The following is a 27034-nucleotide window of genomic DNA, read 5'->3' on the forward strand; positions in this document are numbered from 1 at the left end:
TTAAGAAGGTCAATGGTCTTGCATAGGGATTTGCAATGGCCAGATGTCCAAGTTGTTACTCTAATTCAAGTTACCATAAACACATGGTTTCATATCCCGAAATTCACATTTTTTCCTTCAAGACCCTGGCAAATGGACTCTTCACCAATTATTTGGAACAATTTGAGTATGAAAATTATCTAGGTGTCTATTTCCTTCAAATCAGTGTGAGAGGTTCACTTGCACAACCTAACCATGGTTCAGAAGGAATTTCAATCTAGCACGGTGTCTGATCCAGGCTATCACTCAATTCTAACAGCTGGAAATTCGCCACGCAAACAAAGATTGTCACCATTTAGTACCAACTAGACATCAGAAGTCTTTATACATCAAGCAGATTAAAATCAGATCTGCACTATCTACGTGAAGATCTGACAGCGACCACTTAGGGGTCACGTTCTGGTAACCTTTGAATTAGTCATTGGACATGCACTTTCAAATCGTTCAACCCATATTGATGTTCTTCAACCATACTGCACAGTCTCCCAAATGCAAAGATGTAAGACATCATTGACTGGCTGATAAATTAGTGATTATGGTAATAACTTGGTCAACAGAACATGCCCCCCTCCCCAGCAATCACTGTCAGATCTTCACGTAGGACAGTGAAGATCCGATTTAAATCAGATTGCTTTACACATAAAACCCTATGTCAATATGTCCATTCAGAAGTAGAAGTCAATAGTCTTTCAAGATCACTATCATGAAAGCTTGCTGCACCTTCAACATTTCAATATATATATATATATATATATATATATATATATATATATATATATATATATATATATATATATATATATATATATATATATAACACAAACTGTTTGGTTTCTTTCAAAGGAGGAGACATAATATATGTAACAACTTTTGGGATGACCTCAAGGCCATGTTCAGAAGAGGAAACATAATCAATGAAGTAATGAGAATATGGCTGACATTAAGGGTTCATGCTATGCAACAAAAAAAAAAAAAATGACCATGACGAAGCATGTCTTTTTTTTAAAGACATAAGCAAATACCAATTACCCTCTAAATATGATTGCAATTATAAATGTTTCACATCATTTCTTCTCTTTATCTCTTAACAGATAATTAACTTATAGGACTGATAACAAAATTTAATTTAAGATTGAAGCAATTACAGTTCATGGGCATTTTGCGCTGAAATGATTCCATGTTGTCTTAAGTGCTACATAGAAGCGTTCAAACCATTTCAAGGGTGGAAACCATTGATTAATTTTCTCTCACTATCAGAACTTAAGTTGTGTCCCTTTATACTTATCTTGACTGGCCACTAAAGGTGAAAAAAATGTAACAGCTGAATGTAAAATGTGCCTCATTATTGAAAACACAAACTATTCTTATTAACATGCAGCAGACACTAAATAGTACAGCAGAGTACTGAATTTTTTTTAAAAATTGTTTATTTTAAATATACGTCATATAATGATTAATGTATATAATGTACTAAGCACTTCAAGTACTGGACTAAACCAGCTCAGTTAGATGCACAATAAATTTCAGAACCATGGAAACATACTTGAACTCTGGCTTGGAAATTATCCAGAGGTCTGTTTCCTTCAAATCAGTGTGAGAGGCTGACATACACAACCTGACCATGGTTCTGAAGGAATTTCAATCTAGCACGGTGTCTGATCCAGACTGTCACTCAATTCTAACAGTCAGAAATTCGCCATGCAATTTTGTAACTTCATTTAATTTATTTCAAGTTATCAACTGCTTTATACGGAGGTGGTGGAATGAGTTGGTACATGTGTGTGTGTGTGTGTGTGTTTGTGATTTGGACTTTTAACATAGTTTTAACAATTTTTCAGTCATAAAGCTATGTCTGCAGTATGACAATTTATAGTGATGTATAGCACTGGGGCATCATATCGCATACATGTAACATGATGTCCACCTAGTCACGTTATCATGACACCAGGCCGACCAGTCCTAACACTAACCTCTTAATGCTGAGTGCCAAGCAAGGCAGCTATTAGTACCATTTGTGTAAGTCTCTGGCATGACTCAGCTGGGGATCGAACCCACAACCTACTGCATCTGAGGCGGACACTCTAACCACTATGCCAACGGAGCAGTCGAGTTGGTACATACGTCATCAATGTGGTTACCATATGTGATTGGGTCAAATGTCAAATATATACAAATTATACATATATAATGATTAGTATACATAATGCACTAAGCACTTCAAGTACTGGACTAAACCAGCTCAGTTAGATGCACAATAAATTTCAGAACCAGGGAAACATACTTGAACTCTGGCTTGAAAATTATCCAGAGGTCTGTTTCCTTCAAATCAGTGTGAGAGGCTGACATACACAACCTGACCATGGTTCTGAAGGAATTTCAATCTAGCACGGTGTCTGATCCAGACTGTCATTCAATTCTAACAGCTGGAAATTCGCCATGCAATTTGTATTAATTGACAGTTAAATGTCATATTGTCACCACTTAGGACCAACACGAAAACAATTTTTTTTTTAAATACATGAAACCTGTTGATATGACTATCCACTGACAAGTAGTAGTGAGTAGTCTTTCAGGATGACTTCCAAGACGAATCTGCTTCTCCACCACCATTTCAATATCTGTTGTTTATTTTACAAGACTATTTGGATTCAATTAAAGGAGGAGACATAATAACAACTTTTGAGATGACTTCCAGTTCATATCCAGGGGCACAGGAGACATAATTATTGAAGTTGTCAGAAAACAGCTCGATTAAAGGGTTCAGGTAAAACAACATTACAACGGAATGACCATATCTTGAAATAAAGCTCTCTCCCATTATAACACACTTCCCTATAATGCAATTCATGATATAACATGGTGTCGCTATGGACCCCAAAATGAAAATTATAAAAATAATAACTTCAAGAAAGAAAAAAAATGTATACAGATTTTCAACATCAGCTGAAATCTTTGTAACAAGAACTAATGTATTTGATTTGGACATTACCAAAACATGTTTTTGCACTCAGTTTTAGCCATAGATGAATGTAGGCAAGGTTAAGATATTGTATTCCAAACAGGTTTTTGAACACCGGAAATTACTCACGTCAATAATAAGCCAAAAGTGTCACTGGTCAGTATCAACTATTGTATTTGGCTAAAGTAAGCATGACTGTCGAATTTACATTTAGCACTAAAGCAAACCCAGCAGGTCAACGAGTAACCTATCACTGTAAATACAACTCACTGGTGAGGCAAAGACTAGCTTAATATATTTAACACCTTGAGTACAACAGATCACAGAAAGGATAAACTGCGGCATGTCTTGAACTTACTGCCACTTTCTGCAGTGCAGCCCAGAAGAGGTAGATGTTCATTTGCATAATGTAGCTACAAAACAAAACAGGTCTATTCAAATAATTGTCACTTTCTAACAAAATCAGATCTAAAAGTATGTGTAGTCTTATCACTATTTATGAGTGACTGAAGCCATTTAATCTTGCAATGGATATGTGCGGGGAAAGGGCAAACTTATTTTGTGAATAGGATTGAGATTGAGAACTCTTAATTAAAAAAGAATGAATATTTCACATCAGGCTGCATGGCCTCAAAAGCAACCTAAATTTTAATCACTTCAAACTTGATGTAGCTATAGATAGAAATTATATATGGCAGGCATAGTTATTAAAATGAGGTGCATATATCATTATTTTTTAGTAAGCTAACAGTAATACTCTACATTTGACCGGTGTTTTGTTTATCCTGCCCAACACTCAACATTTTCATTATCAATATACTACTGTTTGGTACCATGGCTGCCAGTTATGGACCCCAACTACTGCGTCAAAATGAGCGAGAGTAGTACCTAACATGGGTGGCAGTTATGGACCCCAACTACTGCGTCATAATGGGGGAGACTAGTACCTAACATGGTTGACAGTTATGGACTCCAACTACGGTGTCATAATGAGGGGGAATAGTACCTAACATGGTTGACAGTTATGGACCCCAACTACTGCATTATAATGGGGAGAGTGGTACCTAACATGGTTGGCAATTATGGACCCCAACTACTGCATTATAATGGGGAGAGTGGTACCTAACATGGTTGGCAGTTATGGACCCCAACTACTGCAATATAATGGGGGAGAGTGGTACCTAACATGGTTGGCAGTTATGGACCCCAACTACAGTGTCATAATGAGGGAGAGTAGTACCTAACATGGTTGACAGTTATGTACCCCAACTACTGCATTATAATGGGGGAGAGTGGTACCTAACATGGTTGTCAGTTATTTATCCCAACTACTGCATTATAATGGGGGAGAGTGGTACCTAACATGGTTGGCAGTTATGGACCCCAACTACTGCATTATAACGGGGAAGAGTTGTACCAATAACCTTCTAATAATAATTGTGATGAACGAATGTTTCAAGTCATTTCATCTCGTTATCTCTTAACAGAGAACTGACTTGAAGGACTGATCAAATGTTTCAATATAATACTGAAGCAATTACTTTTGATCATGGGCGTTTTCTACTGAAATGATTCCAAATCCTGTCTAGAAGTGAGCAAAAATGTCAGGGGATGAAACCACTGGCTTATTTTCTTTCAAAATCTAGAGCTATGTACTTTTATATATACAGAGTAACATGCAGTAGAAAGTATGAGGGTTTACCATAAGTTACTGAATCAGCTCTGGTTAGCATTACAAATTTAAAGACGCTGAAAATGACAATTCATTGATATTAAGGTTTCTTAAAACTGAAAACACAATAAGGGTCAACGGAATGATGCCTCCGAATGCAAGTAAATGATTTACAGATCTAATGCAACAAGTGATGCATGAAAATAAAATCACTTTACATGCTTATTACATGCATCTAAAAACCTTCCTGCACAAAGAGCTGTGTTGAAGAGTCTTGAACAAAATCCAACTATAATCAGCAGACCATGGAAAGCAGGTCATAACAACCTACTTTTAATGTTGAGAAGTACTTCTCAGATTGTATGCATCCATTAGGATTTACCACTGCAATTGCCTTCACTCATTAAAATATTTCAAATATAAGCACTGTCATCTAACAGGCAGAAAATTAACCAGTTACATACGGGTAGCCACTATTTTACAAATACATGTACTATGTTCTACAAGGATTATACTACTCATGGGAAAACAAATGGAACCAATGTTACTTCATGGAAATTCTCAGACTGATATTTTGTCTCCCCAAAAAATGTTAATATCCATTATTATAGACAGTGATTCCTAATATGTTTGGTTCTCCTCTGTGTTAAAATAAAGCATCCACATTTCAATGTATCACAGTAGACAGAGAGTACAGCTGTAGCAGAAAGTATATCCATGCTGACAAGACAAATAAAAACAACCAGCAAGAAGTCTGACCCATCAGTAATTTAATGAAATTGTATGTCAAATATTCTAAATTGACAAGTCACTCAAATGTAATGACACTAAAATAGTGGCTGACAACGGTTAGATTACTTAGTACCTGCCATGCTAACAGTATTGTATTGTTGCTTAAGCCTTGGATATAAAGGTCATAGGCTTAAAGAGGCCAATAATTTACAATGCACTTCTTTATAAGCCAAAAGAACTAGTAGATTGAGTTTGACAGTTTTGCAGAATCTTCACTAGTCCTTATCATGACATTAAGAGTCACTCTCTAAGGATGGAGATGGGGGCTTAATAGATTAAGAAGGTCAATGGTCTTGCAAAGGGATTTGCAATGACCAGATGTCCAAGTTACTCTAATTCAAGTTACATAAACACATGGTTTCATATCCCGAAATTCACATTTTTTCCTTTAAGACCCTGGGAAATTGGGAAATGGACTCTTGACCAATTATTTGGAACAATTTGAGTATGAAAATTATCTAGGGGTCTGTTTCCTTCAAATCAGTGTGAGAGGTTCACTTAACACAACCTAACCATGGTTCAGAAGGAATTTCAATCTAGCACGGTGTCTGATCCAGGCTGTCACTCAATTCTAACAGCTGGAAATTCGCCATGCAAAAACAGATTGTTACCATTTAGTACCAACTAGACAACAGTAGAAGTCTTTATACATCAAGCAGATTAAAATCAGATCTGCACTATCTATGTGAAGATCTGACAGCGACCATTTAGGGGTAATGTTCTGGTGACCTCTGAATTAGTCAATGGACATGCACTTTCAAATCATTCAACCCATATTGATGCTCTTCAACCATACTGCAGTCTCCCAAATGCATAGATGTAAGACATCATTGACTGGCTGATAAATTAGTGATTATGGTAATAACTTTGGTCAATAGAACATGCCCCCCCCCCCAAGCAATCACTGTCAGATCTTCACGTAGGACAGTAAAGATCTGATTTAAATCAGATTGCTTTACACATAAAACCCGATGTCAATATGTCCATTCAGGAGTAGAAGTCAATAGTCTTTCAAGATCACTATCATGAAGGCTTGCTGCACCTTCAACATTTCAATATATGTTTTGGGTTTTTTTTATATATATATAAAACAAACTGTTTGGTTTCTTTCAAAGGAGGAGACATAATATATGTAACAACTTTTGGGATGACCTCAAGGCCATGTTCAGAAGAGGAAACATAATCAATGAAGTAATGAGAATATGGCTGACATTAAGGGTTCATGCACTGCAACAAAAAAAATGACCATGACTAAGCATCTTTTTTTTTTATTATACAAAAAAGCAAATACCAATTACCCTCTAAAAATGATTGCAATTATAAATGTTTCACGTCATTTCTTCTCTTTATCTCTTAACAGAGAATTAACTTAAAGGATTGATAAAAAAAAATTATTTAATATTTAAGGAATTACAGTTGATGGGCATTTTGCACTGAAATGATTCCATATTGTCTTAAGTGCAATAGAAGCATTCAAACCATTTCAAGGGTGGAAACCATTGATTAATTTTCTCTCACTATCAGGACTTAAGTGGTGTCCCTTTATACATATCTTGACTGGCCTTTAAAGGTGAAAAATATCTAACAGCTGAATGTACAATGTGCCTTATTATTCAAAACAAACTATTCTTAAGTAACATCCAGCAGACATTAAATAGTACAGCAGAGTAAAAAGTACGAGGGTTTGCCATGATAAGCTAAACAAAAAAAAGATGTGTTTCCTATTGCACTGGATTTAAAGAAGGGTAGATTGGTAGTTTTGGTGTTTTTTTCTTCTTTTTTTATACATATATGATGATTATGATACATAATGCAATAAGCAATTCAAGTACTGGACTAAACCAGCTCAATTAGATGCACAATAAATTTCAGAAATTTTTATATAAAATTTTTTATATTTTAAATATATTTAATATAATGATTAGTGTATATAATGTACTAAGCACTTCAAGTACTGGGTTAAACCTGCTCAATTAGATGCAAAAATTAATTTCAGAATTTTTTTTAAACCCCAGGGGGAAAAGTGCTAAGTTCAGCAACAAAAAAACAGGGATGGTCAGCTGATTGGAAACACATTTCTTTTGTTCTAAGCCATCAAACTACTCTGGTGAGCATTACACATTTGAAGATGATGAAAAATACAATTTCTTGAAATCAGAAAATCTTTGTTTCTTAAGACTGACAAGAGAGTAAGGGTCTATGGAATGCTGCCTCTCACTTGAATGCAAGTGAATTACTTCAGAATCAAATGCAATGAGTGATGCATGAAAAATAACATCACTGTAACATACTCTTAATGCAAGCAATTACACGCATCTATTATCTTTCCTGTGCACAACGGTGTTGAAGACAGTCTCTGCAAATTCTAACCATAAAGCAGGTCGCAACAACCTACTTTAAATGCTGTTGAGAAGTACTTCTCAGAATGCATGCACCCAATAGGATTTACAGCTGCAAATGCCTTTGGTTCAAGAAAAGGGACTTTCTGCAAGAACTTGTCAACAACTTCAATGCCTTCCATAAAATTAAAATTTGGGGGTCCTCGGTAGAATATCAATAACAGAACCCTCATCCATGCAATCAAGGCAAAAGGCACATTCATGGATTTGGGGTTGACACTAAGATTCACTTTACTTGCGATGGGGCTGGGGGCCAAATAGATTAAGACAGACAATATTCTTGCATAGGGATTTGCATTGACCAGAGGTCAAAGTTGCTCAGTTTACATCACAATAATTGCACCATTTCATATCCCAAATTCACATATCTTAAGAACCAGGGAAATGTACTTAACTCTAGCTTGAAAATTATCCAGAGGTCTGTTTCCTTCATATCATTGTGAGAGGCTGACATACACAACCTGACCATGGTTCAGAAGGAATTTCATTCTAGCACAGTGTCTGATCCAATTCTAACAGTCAGAAATTCGCCATGCAATTTTTATCAACTGGAAGTTCAATGTCATATTGTCAGCACTTAGGACAAACTCGAAAACAGAAAAAAAGTATTTTTACATGAAACCTCCTGTTGATACGACTATCCATTAACAAGTAGTAGTGACTAGTCTTTCGGGATGGCTTCCGAGATGAATCTGATTCCCCACCACCATTTCAATATCTGTCATTTTTTTCCTCCAAAACTGTTTGGATTCATTTAAAGAAGGAGACATAATATATCTAACAGCTTCTGAGATGACTTCCTGTTCATATTCAGGGGCACAGGAGACATAATTATTCAAGTTGTGAGAAAACAGCTCACTTGAAGGGTTCAGGTAAAACAACATTACAACGGAATGACCATATCTTGAAATAAAGCTCTCTCCCATTATAACACACTTCCCTATAATGCAATTCATGATATAGCATGGTGTCGCTATGGACTCCAAAATGAAAATTATAAAAATAATAACTTCAAGGAAAAAAACTGTATACATATTTTCAACATCAGCTGAAATCTTTGTAACAAGAACTAATGTACTTGATTTGGACATTATCAAAACATGTTTTTGCACTCAGTTTTAGCCAAAGATGAATTCAGGCAAGGTAAGATATTGTATTCCAAACAGGTTCTTGAACACCGGAAATTACTCATGTCAATAATAAGCCAAAAGTGTCACTGGTCCGTATCAACCATTGTATTTGGCTAAAGTAAGCATGACTATCGAATTTACCTTTAGCATTAAAGCAAACCCAGTAGATCAATGAGTAACCTATCTCTGTAAATACAACTCGCTGGTGATGCAAAGACTAGCTTATTGTCGACCAATATGTATTAACACCTGGACTACAACAGATCACAGAAAGGATAAGCTGCGGCATGTCTTGAACTTACTGCCACTTTCTGCAGTGCAGACCAGAAGAGGTAGATGTTCATTTGCATAATGTAGCTACAAAACAAAACAGGTCTATTCAAATAATTGCCACTTTCCAACGAAATCAGATCTAAAAGTATGTGTAGTCTTATCACTATTTATGAGTGACTGAAGACATTTAATCTTGCAATGGATATGTGCGGGAAAGGGAAAACTTAATTTGTTTATAGGATTGAGATTGAGAACTCTTAATTAAAAAAGAATGAATATTTAACATCAGGCTGCATGGCTTCAAAAGCAACCTAAATTTTAATCACTTCAAACTTGATGTAGCCATAGACAGAAATTATAACTGGCAAGCTAACAGTAATACTCTACATTTGACCAGTGTTTTTGTTTATCTTACCCAAAACTCAACATTTTCATTTTCAATATACTACTGTTTGGTACCATGGCTCGCAGTTATGGACTCCAACTACTGCGTCATAATGGGGGAGAGTGGTACCTAACATGGTTGGCAGTTATGGACCCCAACTACTGCATTATAACGGGGAAGAGTCGTACCAATAACCTTCTAATAATAATTGTGATGAATGAATGTTTCAAGTCATTTCATCTCGTTATCTCTTAACAGAGAACTGACTTGAAGGACTGATCAAATGTTTCAATATAATATTGAAGCAATTACTTTTGATCATGGGCATTTTCTACTGAAATGATTCCAAATCCAGTCTAGAAGTGAGCGAAAGATGTCAGGGGATGAAACCACTGGCTTATTTTCTCTCAAAATCTAGAGCTATGTACCTTAATATATACAGAGTAACATGCAGTAGAAAGTACGAGGGTTTGCGATGATAAGCTACTGAAACAGCGCTGGTTAGCATTACAAATTTAAAGATGCTAAAAATGACAATTCATTGATATTAAGGTTTCTTAAAACTGAAAACACAATAAGGGTCAACGGAATGATGCCTCCGAATGCAAGTAAATGATTTACAGATCTAATGCAACAAGTGTTGCATGAAAACAAAATCACTTTAACATGCTTATTACATGCATCTAAAAACTCTCCTGCCACACAGCTGTGTTGAAGACAGTCTTGAACAAAATCCAACTATAATCAGCAGAGCATGAAAAGCCGGTCATAACAACCTACTTTTAATGTTGTTGAGAAGTACTTCTCAGAATGTACGCATCAATTAGGATTTACAGCTGCAATTGCCTTCAGTTCTAGATAAGGGACTTTTGCACGAATCTGTCAACAACTTCAATGCCTTCTACCTACATTCACCTACTTTTGTCATTCCATATAAAACTTTACCAGAAAAAGCAGTGACACCACAATGGTCCCAGATTTTAAAAAATTTAAAACTATTAGCCATTTAAAAAATGAAGAAACCTCAACACATCTATACAATTTAATGTTTACACTAAAATGCATATATTCGATTGTTCCTGACCTAAGTTTACAAGCAACATCCAATATGAAGATGTGCGTCCATTAACGGTCTGTAACTATATCAGAAATGAACTAGAGATGCCCTAAATGGCGTGTGTATTAGACACTGTTCACACCATATTGCTTAGGGATATACAAAAGAAATTACGAGCTATGCCAATTACAAAGTTTTTTGAAAATCCAATTCTGATCAAAACAACACTAAATCTGTCCAAAATAGTGCCAGAAAGACAAAACTTTAAAAAGGATCAAGTTCATGTACAAGGCAGTTCACCTACCGAAGGGCACTGCTTGTCTAGATCCGCCAAGCTGATGATTACTCAAAAGCACATAGAAAGAAAAAAAAAACTAACTATAAGGTTCCCCTATCATTTTGTCATTTCCAGTCAATTGTTTTCTGAATTTGTTTTTTTATTAAAGCAATAAAAGTACCTTGTCAGCTGCCTGTGCTACAGCCATCGAACACGAGATCTCCGGAGCACCTCCACCATATACAACCCTGTTATCTCGAACAATGTTGCGAATAACACACAGGGCATCATGTATACTTCTCTTGGCCTCTTCCACAATCTGCAAGGCAAGGGAATTTAAAAACAGAAATTACTCGTTACATATCTTTGAGACTTGTGGTGTCATGACAACATTTAGTCCACACTGCTCTTTTTTGAACCAATTCAAATCTTCTTCTATTTTACTAGAAATATCTTTACAAGTTATGCAGCCCAAGTCATTAAGAACTTTCAATTGTTAAATAAAGATGCAGTGACTTGTAGTAAGTCCAATTACTGATGTTTTGGGTTTTTGTAAATGTACTCTTAACACATTATTAGCTACATCATGCTGAGCAATCAGAGCCTTTCCAAATGATACACCAATGCAGTTGACAGTCTAGCCTGGGCAGATATGAAACCCACTACCCTTGAATTTTGCGTACAAAGATCTGCCTGCTGTAGCTCCCAAGGCATCAAAGATGTAATGTCACAAAATAGTCTGAAAATTCAAGGTGTCCTCCACAAAGTTTGATCCCCGATTCTTAAATGGACAAGTATGAGTGAACCTAAGGGCTACTGCATTCCAAATTACTTGTATATATAAAAACAAGAAAAAAGTCCATTTAACATGTTATTACAAATACGATGCAACTGAAAGGTTATTCCAAACACGATGCAACTGAAAGGTGAAGTTCAAAGCTAAACATCAGCCACAAGATTGCCAGAAAACTGAAAATAAAACCAGACCTAGATTCTTTTCAACTTGACCCTCATAGTACATTTGGTTTCAAATTCATCAACTCCTTTAAAATACTGAGCAAAAATTAATCCACAACAGAGGTGATGTTATCCAATGCGGCTTGATAGTGAGATATCTGGTCACAGGTAGAATGATATGCCTCTTATACAGATAAGGTAGAGAACAATAGCCATGTTTGGCCACTAAAAAAAAAAATCAAGAAAAAATTAAAAGAAAAATGTAAAGAATTAAATGCAAGGGTGGTTTATTTTAGTCATTTCTAAAATGTCTCTTACATAAATTAACTAAAAGACTAGTCCGATGCACTACTGCATGAAAATAATTTTGTTTTCTTTCAATCTTTGTTGGCACCTAAAAACTACATAACCATAATTAAAGTTATCAAAATATATGTAAACACTACATGTTGACAGATAGGTGGATTAGAAAGAGCTAGAATGCAGATATAGTTAGAAGAGCAAAAGCAGACAAGTACATGTACAGACAGATGAAGTATTGGTTTTTTAAAAAAAGGTTTAGAAATAACTCGATTTTTTTTACAGAGAGACTGCATGGGAGCTAGACTGTCATGATTTATTTGTACTAACAGCTGAAGGATTTGTGAACACTAAATTTATCCATTTGACAATTATCATCTAGTTCTCTTGAAATTTGTCCATTTAGTTGTTTGCCAAGCAGTAAACATGTTATTAGTCTACCAAAACAACAGCTCAAAAACACCATTTGTGGGTACAGGATTTGTGTAACATCACGCTTTGAACGAATTATGGTGGTTAATCATTGGAGACAAAAGCATTTTATTTATAAACACACTTGTCAAAAAAAGTAAAGTTGTATTATGAAAATGTAAATGGCATCAAAACAATCTTTTAAAACCCTAAATAAAGGTGCCAATACGTGTACTGTGGGTACAAAATATGCATAACACAAAGCATTAGGAACTGAACATGGCCCATTGTCTGTAAAATAGTTCCCACAGAGCTAGTGTTTTATGTATTGCAACCAGAACTACCACTATTAAAAAAAAAATTCTTGTATCTTGCACCCTTCTATCAATTTTTTGGACTTGCCCATCTTTAAAACTTGAGCTTGTCCCTGGAGCTGGGCAAATGGATTGTTTATCCCAGTAGAAGTATTGGATCCACTACTTGTCAACATGATCAGCATTAAGATTTTACCTAGACGAGAGTGAAACATTTGCCAAACTACCTTTTTAAATTTCCAACTTTGCCCAAGCCCTTGGGGTTTGGTGACATCACATATACTGGACAATGGTCACCATCATAGGTCATAACCAACTTCTTTGTGTATCTGATAGAGATTCAATGATTTTCAACCTGTCCAAAATTTAATCATTTTAAATACTCATTCAGCTATTACTTTACGGGTTAAAAGTAACCATACTTTCTCTCATAATTATTTATTTAATGATCCTTACCTGGAAATAGACATTCAACTATGTTTCTGGATTGTTTGGGATCTTCAGCTGTTTTAAATACAACATTTCACAAGCGATCTTTCCTGTGCATTTTTTATTCTTTACAACGGGGTATCTTACATTACTACATGGGGGGCCCATGGTAGCAGAGTGACCATAAGAGCTCACCTTTACTGATTGTTGCCATCTCACCTCTGTCCGCATGGATTCAAGTCTTGGGCTCAGCCAATGTGGGCAAGTGAGAAATAGGGTTAATAGGGTTTTTCCTCCACCAACTACACTGGCTGCCATGTATAGCCAATCTTTGCTGAGAAATGGTGCCACTCCCCACAAAAAAACATTACTTCATTTATCTTTTTTCAAATGCATTATATAATTTATGTAATAATAATAATAACAGTAATAATAAAGTGCACATGGGCCAGTGGTTTTATATATTAAATCAAGTTGTCATTTACTTGTCACTTACCATTTTATTTCCTCCCCTGATGAATATTGTAATGGCTCTCGAGTTCTTGCATTCTTCAATTACCAACATTTTCTCCTTTGTTGTTCCGAAGGACAGCTCCCTTACTAATCCGGCAAAGCCCAACTTTTCTGGGGTAAGTTCTTCAAATCTTGGTACAATCCGTCCTCCTGTTGCTATGGCAATTAGCTGAAAACCATTTCACAAAAGGTCTTGGTCAAACATTTAATAATTACCCATGTATTTTTGGCATAAAGTCATAAGGCAATAAAACAATGCATTATGTGAGTCTGACAAAATTTGTTTTCAGAGCCAAGGGACAACTAGAATGCTGGATCTCAGCTTCCATATATGGAATTCTGGTAGCACACTAGGTTAATACATATCATCACTTATTATACATATTTGCAAAGCACAACTTGAAAAATATCACATAAAGGAAAATAATCAAAAAATGAAAATAAAAAATCTTTACCGATAAAGCACCTTCTCATGGCAAACCCTCTTTTAAAATGAATTACAAGGTTCCTTTCTGGGGGGACCATTTAATAGTTATTTTCATGTCCATAAAAAATAAAATTATTTATTATGACTTTATAAAAAGTGTTTTCAAATTTACAACAAAATAAAATAAAGAAGCAACTGACAGGACATGACCTCTTTAGCTATTGTGGAGTACATCTATCCTCTCAAGGGAAGTTGGCACATTTTGATTTGAATGATAAAACATCTCAAGATTTGTTACGAAAAAGCAATATAGATTGGTCTGACAATTTACCTCAATTTCTGGTCCTCCAACCCATCGCACAGCTGGCAGCTGTTTTTGAAGCAAAAGATGGTTGGCTTCATCATCAAAACCCCACTGACAAATAACAAGATTAGCTCCAGTGTCTTTTACCTGAGACAGGACAAAAAGAAGAATTGTTGAGCAGGGGAAACAATCTGTTAACAACAGTCCCTAAAAAGGACTGACACTACAGGTCAAAACAATTTCTAGGAATTCAAGATAAGACCATTTCTTCCTTGGAACTGTCGAGTACTAAGATCTAGGGGTGAAACGATTCATCGATGCATCGATACTTTTGCCATTTCGATACACATATCGATACACAAGGTGAAGAATCGATACAAAACGATATCTACCTTATAATAGCTACATAAATCTTCAGCAGTTATGATAATTAAATTAGGAGCTCATTAGACCAAACTGTCGCGGTAGCTGTTTTGTATACACAGGAAGTATAGCGTGTGAGATTCAGTTAGTCATCTCCGTTCCCGCACCCGGACCAGTTCTATCGATAAGAGTTTCCTTGTACTAGGAAATTACATTATTTTTTGTTTTTTAAATAATACCATAATTTAAAAATATAATCAAAGACATAAATTAATAATAGTTTCTGAAGGAAAAAATTTTTTCTTAAAATTATTATAATAATGTAAGTGTCAATTCTTTTCTCTTTGCGTGGGACTAAACTATCGGTATGGGTGTGGAACCGGTGATAGAACTTATGATTATTCTTAATCACTAAGACGTTTGGGATGCTTTCATGCAATGAACTACAAACAGCGGGGTGACCAAGGTGATTCCAACATCCGGTCAAATGGAGCAGACGCAAAAGGCTGAAAAAATTGAACTCGAGTTACCTGCGATTAGAAGATCATTGGCCTGGAACTATTTTGGATATCCTGTGGAGTATGAGAATGGAGTAAGAAAAGTAGACAAGTCCAGGTGTGTTTGCAAACTGTGTTTTACAGCTCTTAGGAATACTGGAAACACCACAAATATGTCTATACATTTAAAACGGCACCACCCAACCATTGCCATTGGAATTCCTTTTAAAGATGACAAGATTTCAGCTCCCAAGGTCAGTGTTTCTCCTACTCCTAAGCCATCACATCCAACAACCACTGGTCAGCTGAGATTGACTGAAGTCTTTCAGTCTCCATTAATTCCATCATCGCAAAGATCACAGACAATCACTAAGCATATAGCGATGTTTATTGCACGTGATATGCGCCCTTTCTCAGTGGTTGATTCGCTAGGTTTCAGAAATCTGATTCGTACAATGGAACCTCGCTAAATCATCCCATCAAGAACACACTTCGCTGAGAAAGTTATCCCAGACCTATACCTCCACACCAGACAAGAAGTGCAAAGCACCATATCAGAGGCAGAATCAGTGGCCATTACTACAGATGGTTGGAGTTCAAGGGCTACAGAGAGTTATATAACAATCACAGCTCACTTGATTGATTAGGAATGGTGCATGAAAAGCTTTGTTCTTCAGACGAGACCTTTACACGAGTCTCACACTGGTAAAAATATAGGAGCAGTACTAGTTGATGCCAGTAAGGAATGGCAACTGGAAAGGCCCCACAAGTTACTCCCCATAGTAACAGATAATGCTGCTAACATGGATGTTGCTATTCAAGAGACAAAGTTCACACCACATATCAAGTGCTTTGCACATGCTATAAATCTAGCAACCCAGAGAGGGTTGCAAGTTCATCAGATGTCACGCCTTCTTGGGAGGATCCAGCACATTGTCTCGTTTTTCCATCGCAGTACAACTGCTACTACCCTGCTGAAATCCAAACAAGAGCTGTTGCAGCTTCCTAAACACAAACTTATCCAAGATGTCCAGACACGTTGGAATAGTTCTTATGATATGATTGATCGATTTTTAGAGCAGCAGCCTGCCATTGTAGCTACTCTATTAAGTAAGGAAATCAGACAGAGGGAGACGGACTTAAACACTTTGTCAGAGGATGATGTATCAAATACAGAGGATATTCTCAGATTGCTCAAACCAATGAAAACCATTACAACGATATTGTGCGATGAAGCAGCACCTACCATATCAATGATTTTTCCTCTTAAACATCGTATTATTAGTGCAATGGAAGTGCAAGAAAGTGCACTTGTGAAGGCAGTCAAAGTGGCAATCTCCCAAGACCTAGACAAAAGATACAATGACAAGGACACGCAGCAGTTTCTGTTGCAGAGTTGTGCCCTAGATCCAATATTTAGGGCTCTAACTGATGTAGACGATGCTACAAGGATCCAAATATATGCTTCCATTGTCATGCAAACAGTGAAGGTCAATGAGGTAAGTAAAAAATTTACATATGAGTATCGTTGTGTTATCTACGTGCAGCAGTTGAAGTATAACATAATATTATTGTCCCCTTTCAAGATTTTAAGGATATATGAAATTTCTTTTGGTAGTTAAAATTGGACACTTGTCCCCAAAGGTTACCCTAGATGTACCACTGATCTTGGTATGCCCCAGAGTCACCTTCAAAGTTCTTATGTCATCCGATTCTCTCCATCTCCCTCTGAAACACTGACACACACACACACACATACACATAGAGCAAACACACAAACTATTACATAACTTCATTGTTTGAAGTTCATAACTTCATATACACAAATATTTCTTAATATTCAATATTGATCTTATATTGATAAAATCGTGTTGTTTTATTTATATAAGATGCCAGTGAATTAATGCTAAAATGTTAATTAACATAAAATTGCGAGATTCGTATTAACTTAAGGAGTACATATTATATAATTTTGATTTTTATTACAGTGTGAAACAGTAGTGAAGAGAGAGAAGACTGATCACTCATGTACTACCATCTAGTCTTCCCCCACTACCACAGCTTCCTGCAGTACAAGTTACAGAACGAGATAACAGACCAGCAGCAACAGCGAAGGTTGAAGTTGATGAGCCTCCAGTGAAAAAGGGTGCACTTGAAGATCTTTTTGGAGATGTGTACGTGGTCAAGGTGGAGCCATCAAAGTCCCTCTTTCAGAGGGCTGACACAGAGATAACACGTTATAGGAATGAGACATCTAGTATACATATTGGTGACAACCCACTGATGTGGTGGAAATTCAACGAAACATCATTCCCTTTGCTGGCCAAACTAGCCAAGATGTTGTTGCCTATTCCAACAACATCAGTGCCATCTGAAAGAGTCTTTTCAACTGCTGGAGATGTTGTATCAGCACAAAGAGCCTCTCTGACTGGGGAGAATGTGGATATTTTGACTTTTTTGAAGAAGAATATGAAACTTTGAAAGTTGTGACGAGAGTCTGACAGTCTTTCATATGTTATGCAGAATGATCTAATTCAGTTCATTTATGCCTTTTACAGAGTCATCACAATTGCCAGACAGTTTTAGAACAATGAGTTTGTGACTTAAGAAGATTTGTTCATTTTCTGGAAAACGCATTTATGTTGATGAGGATATCATTTTCAATCATCATGAACTTTTCTTTAATTCAGTTATTGAATTCAAATACACATGACAATTTATGTGAAATTACATTTAACACTGTTTGCAGTTAGGTGCTTGCGCGTTATAGACTGATATAGCATATGTCAGGTTCAACATTATTTGCAGTTAGGTGCTGTGTATTATAGATTCATATAACAGATCTCAGGCTCAACGTTGTTTGCAGTTGGGTGCTTGTGTGATAAAGATGGATGTAGCAGATCTCGGGTTCAATACTGCAGTTAGGTGCTTGCAAGTTGTAAATTGATATAGCAGATCTCAGGTTTGACACTGCAGTTTGGTGCTTGTATGTGTTATAGATATAACAGATCTCAGTTTTTACACTGCAGTTGGGTGTTTGTGTGATATAGATTGATATAACAGATCTCAGGTTTAACACTGGATAATTATTATTTCTGAATCCCAATAATTTTAAATTTATTTTGTATTTTTGTATTACATGTACTTTGTAGTGTGTTATTGTGTTGCAGTATGTTATTGCATGATGAATCAGACACAAAACTTGCAATAGTCCTGTGCATCTGTTAGGCAGAATTATCTAATTCAGTTCATTTATGCCATTTACAGTCATCACAATTGTCAGCTAGTTTTAGAACACTGAGTTTGTGACTTAAGAAGATTTATTCATTTGCTGGAAGATGCATTTAAGTTGATGAGGATATCATCTTCAGTTATTAGGAACTTTCTCTAATTAATTCATCTATAGACTTCAATTACACACATGGCAATTTATGTGAAATTAATTAGTGTTTGCTGCAGTGAAGTTTATCATTTGTGTTTTCTAAGATGATCTTTCTTGAACTGAAGAAAGGAGGAAAGTATACAGCTTAGAAAAGGTTGCATAATTATGATTTCCTAATCCTAAGCATTTTAAATTTTTGTTGTATTTTTGTGTTACGTGTACTTTTTAATATATTATTTTGTTCCAGTATGTTGTTGCATGATGAATCAGACACAAAACTTGTAACATTTCATTTTTATTGAATGAAGGATAAAGAAACACATCAAAGATTTTGTTATATTTTATTTGGTTACACAGAACAACAATGTTAGTAGTCGTGACATTGTATCTTGATTCAATTTCTTCTCTGTTATCATTATACATAACAGGTTAACAAGGTGACTCACTGATGATACATTGCATATTTGACACTGTTTGAACTTGAAAATACCATTCAGCATATACATTCACATGATTAATCAAATGTACTGTGATAATCCCATTTTCAGTTTGATACATGTATCGATATGTATCGTATCGTAGGCTGTGTATCGTGTATCGTATCGATACGTGGCACAGGCGTATCGTTTCACCCCTACTAAGATCATCCTTCATATTCTTCAGCTAGACAAGTAAAGGCCTTAAGATCTAGAGATAAGAAGCAAACCTCACATATTGTAGTTTTTTCTATATTTTTGTGGGGGTTTCCCACCATTTTTCTGCAAATGATAGGAAGTACAGGTTGACCAGTATATTTGATAAAGGAAAAACCCATCAACCCACTGTAATCTACTGACAAGCTATTTTACATTTTCACATTGGTTGAGTTTGTAAAGTACATGTAGACCTTATTTACCACTAGTACAGTTTCACAAACTTCAGTTCCAAACCCTATGCAGTTCAATGGCTTGTTGCTATTTCTCAACCTGACATATGTCTTGGGTTTTTTCCATTTCACATGATGACAATCATATCTCAAACCAAGTGACATACCCAGATTGACACGCGATGTCCAATAAACAACAATGTGTCCCTTTCAGCTTTTATTCACAAGAATCTAAATATTCCTTTTTTATTCTTCTTATTAACACTTAAGAGGCTTAATTTCTGCTTCGTTTTCAACATGCACTGCATGCTGGATGCCATTTTTAAAAGCTCTATAATCAACAGTTTGATCATGCATAAATTATGTGCAGTTTAAAGCATCTAATATGAAACCCGGATCAAAATCAAACATGGATGAACCAATTATCGGGATTTTTTGGCAACAATTATTTTTGTATAGTTTCTGATTTTATTCAGTAAGTCCGTATTTTAAGGGTAATTTTCACTTAAGGCAAAATCTCAAGGATTGGCTGGTCTGGAAACTGTTAGATTAAAAAAATCTCAAGAATTCACCTTAATGGGTTATTACATGCACAGCAGGTACACCTTGACCATGTGAGTTTCCTCTCACTTTCGACCTCTCCAGTGGCCTAGTGGTTAGAGTGTCCACCTCGGATGCGGGAGGTCATGGGTTCAATCCCTGGCCGAGTCATACCAAAGACATATAAAAATGGTACTAACAGCTGCCTCGCTTGGCACCCAGCATATAAGAGGTTAGTGTTAGGACTGATCAGGATAATGTGATTGGGTGGGACATTATGCTACATGTATGCGACATGATGCCCCAGTGCTAGACATCACTATAAACTGCCACACTGCAGACATCGTAGCGATATGACTGAAAACTTGTTAAAGCTACGTTTACAAAAAATCCAAATCCTCTCACCTGCTGTACCATTTCTTCAAATTTGTTTATCTCATACTCCCTAAGTTTTTTGTAGTCTTCTACCGACTTCACCTCCAAGTTGTGCTTGGTTTTTGGCTTGGGTGGTTCAAATGGACAGGTGAGAATTGCAATTTTAGTATTTGTCAACCTCTGGAAATAAGAAAGAAAAGAAATACAAATAAAAAGTATAACAGTTGACACTTAACAGAGGAGCATATCAAAATCTGTGGTACATATTACATTTTCAATACAGCTATCGGCAATTTACTACAAGTAAGCGATGCCTGATGTAAACATGATATAATAACCCCAGCAGGCGATTGATAGTTGCACCTAATTTAATCATTCGTTAAAAACATTAGTCAGACAGAGTACTCTTAAGATTAGCAATTGTTTACTGTTATTTTATTTAATGAACTATATCCGACCTACATTGTGCAAATGAATCTGAACTACCAGCATCTCTACACTATATTTCTACTAGACCAAACTGACTGGACACCCACTACTCATTGTGGGCCTTAATATCTTGCCTGTTTCCATGTTCACCAGATTCGGTGGGAATCCACAGTGCATGATGTGTGCTGTACATCGCAATTTTACAATATGTCCAACAGAAATGTTTTTTTCTCATATCAACTGCACAAAACCAGTCTTTTTTTTTCCTTGACCTATAAAATCACCCTTGAAATCTAACAAGTATGTAACAATGGAAACTGGTTATCCAACAGGAACAGAGGTTAGAGAAACTACAGTTCTTGAAAATGTAACTCACCTGAACACTTTCTGCATTAATTTATGCAAAAAAGACCATGCAAATTAAACAGCTCACCAATTTAAAATGATTTATACTACTTTACATCTTTGCAGAGCAGAACTTTCCTATACCAACAACTGTTGACACAGACACATCTGACGCAAGAAAGTAGGCATAATTATCTTTCATTGACCCAGTGGTTACAGCATCCGCTAGAAAGCAGGAGGTGAAGGGTTTGAACCCCGGCCGAGTCATACCAAAGACTTAAAAAAATAGTACTAACAGCTGCCTTACTAGGCGCTCAGCATTAAGAGGTTAGTGTTAGGACTAGTCGGCCTGGTGTCAGGATAATGTGACTGGGTGGGACATCATGCTACATGTCAGCGGCATGATGCCCCAGTGCTAGACATCACTATGAACTGACACACTGCAGTCATCGTAGCGATATGACTGAAAAATTGTTAAAGCTATGTTAAAAATCCTAATCACACGCACACCTTTCATTTGCCACTCACCAAACTGAGATGTGCTTCATACAACATCAGACTATCATTAAATATGTGTGTGTGTGTGATTTCATTCTTAATGTAGCTTCAACAATTTTTCAGATAAATCGCTACAATGTCTGTAGTGTGGCAGTTTATAGCGATGTCTAGCACTGATGCATCATGCTGCAGACATGTAGCGTAACATCATGTCCCACCCAGTCATATTATCCTGACACTAGGCCGACCAGTCCCAACACCAACCTCTTATAGCCTAGAGCCTAACAAGGCAAATGTTAGGATGACTCTGCCAGGGGGAGGGGGGTTGAACCTGCATCCGAGGCGGACACTCTAACTACTAATCCACCAGAGCGACGCTATAATTAAATAGATGCACTCAAATTCACAGATGTGTAACAGGACCAATCGTTTTCAAAGAAGGATCTTTGTTCGTGTTTATTTTCAATTCATGGTCAGCAGAACAACAAAATCAACAAAAACTGAAGAACTATGGAAACAAATGCATTCTACAAAAGAGTGAAGTAAATTTGCTTCTATTATCATGTGAACTTTAACCAAAATGTTTTAAGCTTCAAAATTTTTGATTAAAAACAAAATCAGAATATTTGTATATCATACTTTAGATAATTAAAGACTTCAAACCTTGGGCATTTGAGGATGACTCATATCTTTATCAACAACTACTCCTTTTACAAGCATCGTGTCTTCCAATTTTCCGCCTACTTTGCCTTCCACTTTGATCAGTTCAAAATCTACATCTTTACGCTCAAAATCAGCAACTGCCATGATGGCATTTACAGCAATTTCAGCCATGTATCTGTGACATCGGTTAACACTGAAAAGGGAACACACATTTATTTTTATTGCTTAAAAAGTTCAAGTTAAAGATTCTTAAGAAAACCAAATTCAGCTTTCTGCATGATCTATAACTTTGTTTGTCTACTTGGAGACCCTGAAATTCATAACTTTACCCGCAAAATTAAAATGGAATGCTCAATGGTCGCAAATGCAGAATAATGAATGAAAACTAAAGGAAACATATTAGCATTTCATGAATGGATATAAGAAGGTATTTTAAGCTCAAGACCCGATTTGCATGTTTATCCAGGATCAGGTTCTTTACACTGACATATTCTTGCTACTTATCAACAGGGGAAAAAACTGCCACTGATGGGATAACAATAAGTTAACTGCAAGCTGTCACCATCAGGAACAGCCAAGCTGAAAACTTTAGCAATATATTTGTTATTATCAACAACTTTTAAGCACTATAGTGTCAAAAATTCAAAATGGGACAAGTGAGTTATTTGCTACTATCAACAAATCATTATCTTTTCTGACTTTTAAGTTACGTTTTATTTTCACTTGACATTCATAAATTTATATATATGCATGGAAATACTGCTTTGCATGTTGAAAACTAATCACTGTCCATGGAACTATATACAAAAGGTTAACATTTTCTAAATTGTTCGACACTGTTTACATGAACTGTTCTTAGTTCCCTTGTCCTAATTATTTTTGCTGTACACTTCTGCCACTTTATTCTGGCATCACATACTACAAAAATATACGTCATACCAAAAGGATCAAAACTTTCAGTACAATGACAACAGGATCCAATTCTTGTTACAGCAGTATTCGACAAGGCATAAAAACTGACAATTTTGGGGCTACTGACCCTTTAAATTTAACCTACTACAAGAAAATGAAAATAAAACAAAATTTGCTGAAAGGGCTTGATGCTCTACTGGCTGAAAAGAACTTCCACAATTCTTTTTTCAAATGCGGAGTGCTGAAAAACCATTTCCAAATTTCCACAGAGTAACAACATTTTCAAGATTGCCACCCAAAAGACAATACTCAATGTGAAGTTATGATTGATTCTATCTTCAATTAGGGCCAACTGGACATTATAAGCCACACTAATTAAGTGAGCAGTCATATTATAATTTTTAATATATTTCTTTTGCTCCTGTTTACTCCCCCAATCTCTACCAGTTGTGCAGAAACCCTATACCTACCATCTAGTCTTGTTAATCAAACACCTGTCATGACCGTTCTAAAAAAAAAGTTGAATTACTTCAACGGCATAACAAAGAAGTTTAATGAATGTTAAGGGCTAAAGGCCATAGCAACACAAAACACCAATTAGTGCCAAGCTAATGGAGTAATGTACATTAACCGCCACAATGTCTGGTTTTAAACTTGCAGTTACTTCTGCAAGTAATTTACATTCCAAGTAGTTTGCATTTGGCACCTTGCCACATAATGAGGAAAGTTCCATTTGTTTCATCCAAATTTGTGACAGTGCTAATCTAAACAACTTGATCTTTTGTCCATGTGTAGATGGTTGGGTTTTTTTTGGCTGCTCAAAAAAATCCAAAATATCTAGTGTAAATTTTAGAAATTAAAGCCAATAAAATAGATTTCCAAATTACTCGAATTCTTTTAGGTACACTTAACAATGAGCTAAATTTTGGGTGCAGATGAACACACACACACATAGATGCCAAAGCCATCAATGTTGGGATTCCTCCAGGACTGTCTCAACAAGCCGAGTGACTGGTAACATGGCATCAACTACCTGATACACTCAGCCACAATAAGGTACAGGGAGCTGAATTAAGCACAACTTACATTTTAGAGCCTAGTGTTGTCATAGCTAACTCCACTAATGGCTCAATGTTGCTCGGGTTGACTTCAAAATGCTCAGCAATCTTATCTAGATGTTCTACTGCCACCTTTGCTGCCATCTCGTAACCGTCAGCGATACGTATTGGATGTATCCCTCTGTCAAGAAGTTTTTCAGCATGTTCCAAAAGGGCTCCAGCTAAAACTGGAAGAGTAAAAGCTGCATGTTTGAAGATTTATTATCAACAAAAATCGACTTTCTCATTCCATTTTCACAACATTGTCAATTCTCATGATTGCAACATGAACTGTGGCAAGCAAATCAGTCTATCGACTCTACAATAGATAAGAACACAACAAGATCTCAGTGAAATCAGCTGCTAGCTGTCTAATACCAAGCTGTTAAAAAAACCTGTAAGCACAGCATCTTCATGCAGCAGTGATCGTCCTGGGTGTCGCCAATGTCACAAATTGCAATTCTTTTTCCTTACTGGCAACAAAATATATCTGGTGATTTTTTTTGGCAACAGCCTTTTTGTCTGTTTAATTTGTACATACAAACATGGATTTGGAGTGGAGAATTTCAAAGGGACCATGAAAGGAAGCCACAGACTTGGATACACAATGCAATGAAATCTATGTTCAGGGATCGTCCTGGGCTTCGCCAATGTCGCAAATTGCGATTTTTTTTCCTTATTGGCGACAAAAATATCCCATCTGGCGATTTTTTTGGCGACAGACTTTTTGGTTATTTAATTTGTACATACAATCATGGATTTGGACTGGATAAATTAAAAGGAAGAATGAAAGGAAGCCACAAACTTGACTAGGCAATGCATTGGAATCAATCTGTTACACAAATGATCCTTTGTTCGTATTGACAACCCCATCTTTACAGTGCATTGTTACATCATAATCTGCTTATGCTGACATCTCGGCTGAGTACTGTATGCTGTGATACAGTCAATCATGCTACCGAACAATACCTACAACTGACTGACTTCTGAAGACGCGAATAGAACAGATACAGTTAATTGAATGGCTAATCCTTCTGGGTTTTTTTGGAGTTTTTTTTACATATACCAATACAGTAGTTTTGCTGAACCTTCATAGAAAACTGATAACCTTTTGAAGTACCGACTACTGTGTATAAATAGCTAGCCGTAAGGGGGAGGGGGTGTGCTGCTGAGAGACTACTGGTGTCACCTGTCAGCACTGTAGACTGTGAACGTGGATTCAGTAAGATGAACCTCATAAAAACTGACATCAGAAATAAACTCTGCATCTCATCTCTCGAGTATTTAATGAGAATCGGCATGCACAGATGTGAAAAATTAGACTTTGAAACTACACTCAACAAGTGGGCAGCCCTAAAATCGCGATGGATCTTCATGTAACACTTTGTAACATTTTGTTAATGCTTCTTGTAATTAGAGTATTAACTAACCCATCTTTTGTAATTTTCATTGCCTGTTACATTAATAGACTAAATTAACACGTGAAAAAATGTACACTACTTGTTCTAGCGACACTTTTTGAAAATTGGTGACAAAATATTGAGGTTGGCGATTTTTCTGGCGACAGCTTTTTAAAAGCCAGGACCATCCCTTATGTTACATAAAAAAATCCTTTGTTCGTATTGACAAACCCATCCTTGCTTTTTTACAAATAAATTACCAATAAAATAGTTTTGCTGAAATTTCAGAGAAAACAGATTACCTTTGAAGTACCGATTGCTGTGTATAAATACAAAGCAAACAGAAAAAAATCTCAATCAGAATTATATACTGTCAACAGTGCAACATTATCATGGGTAAATGTAAGTTAGACGTTGCATGTTCATCATCTTATCCTAAGAGTAACAAAATTAACAGCAGTTGGATTTAGTGCAAATTCATCAGACAACACAATCACTGAACTTGATGTTATACCTGACAGTCCAACATCATCTACATGAAGTGATGGTAGTAATTGTTTCAAGTGCAACACCACATGACAAATGGGTCAAAAGTTCACGAAAATTTCTCGACAGCTGCAAACTTGGGTGTCCGTAGCTGAGATATATGTATCAAGGCACAAGTTCTCAATTCATTTACAACTGGCTGTGACATTTTGAAGAAGGTGAGTCACCAAACATGAATCCAGGCAGGGTAAGTAACATGTTAGTTTTGCTCACTGATCTTTTACTTTTGCTGACAATCCCATGTTACGACTGCATAAGAAATAGCAAAACAAACAAGTTTTGCATAATTGAAAAAAATTTATTTCTCAAAATACAAATTAACTTACAGCATGGTGAACGAATTCCTATTTCCTAAAAGTCCTATCAATTCCAATAGTTCCAAGAAATCCGAATACGTTCCAATGAAAAATGTTCCTTCTGTGTTGAAGTTTCAAATGTACAGAAAGAATTCATTTCCAAAGAATTCAAACAGTAGCGGAATAAA

General features: G+C 36.1%; 1 protein-coding gene across 1 annotated transcript in view; it reads right to left on the reverse strand.

Annotated features, from left to right (window-relative positions):
* The window catches only part of LOC149791826 (T-complex protein 1 subunit epsilon-like), a 47005-nt gene that overhangs the window by 7866 nt on the left and 12105 nt on the right, over positions 1 to 27034 (reverse strand). The window contains exons 3-8 of the mRNA XM_089970337.1: positions 24594 to 24792; positions 22596 to 22788; positions 20691 to 20840; positions 14666 to 14785; positions 13891 to 14076; positions 11165 to 11302 (exon numbers count right to left, since the gene is read on the reverse strand). Of these exons, the coding sequence (XP_089826463.1) occupies positions 11165 to 11302; positions 13891 to 14076; positions 14666 to 14785; positions 20691 to 20840; positions 22596 to 22788; positions 24594 to 24792 (986 nt within the window). The remainder of the gene's footprint in view (positions 1 to 11164; positions 11303 to 13890; positions 14077 to 14665; positions 14786 to 20690; positions 20841 to 22595; positions 22789 to 24593; positions 24793 to 27034) is intronic.

This window comes from Sinohyriopsis cumingii, chromosome 9 (genome assembly GCF_028554795.1).
Source record: "Sinohyriopsis cumingii isolate HCF-2022 chromosome 9, ASM2855479v2, whole genome shotgun sequence".
In the NCBI taxonomy this organism is placed as follows: domain Eukaryota; kingdom Metazoa; phylum Mollusca; class Bivalvia; order Unionida; family Unionidae; genus Sinohyriopsis; species Sinohyriopsis cumingii.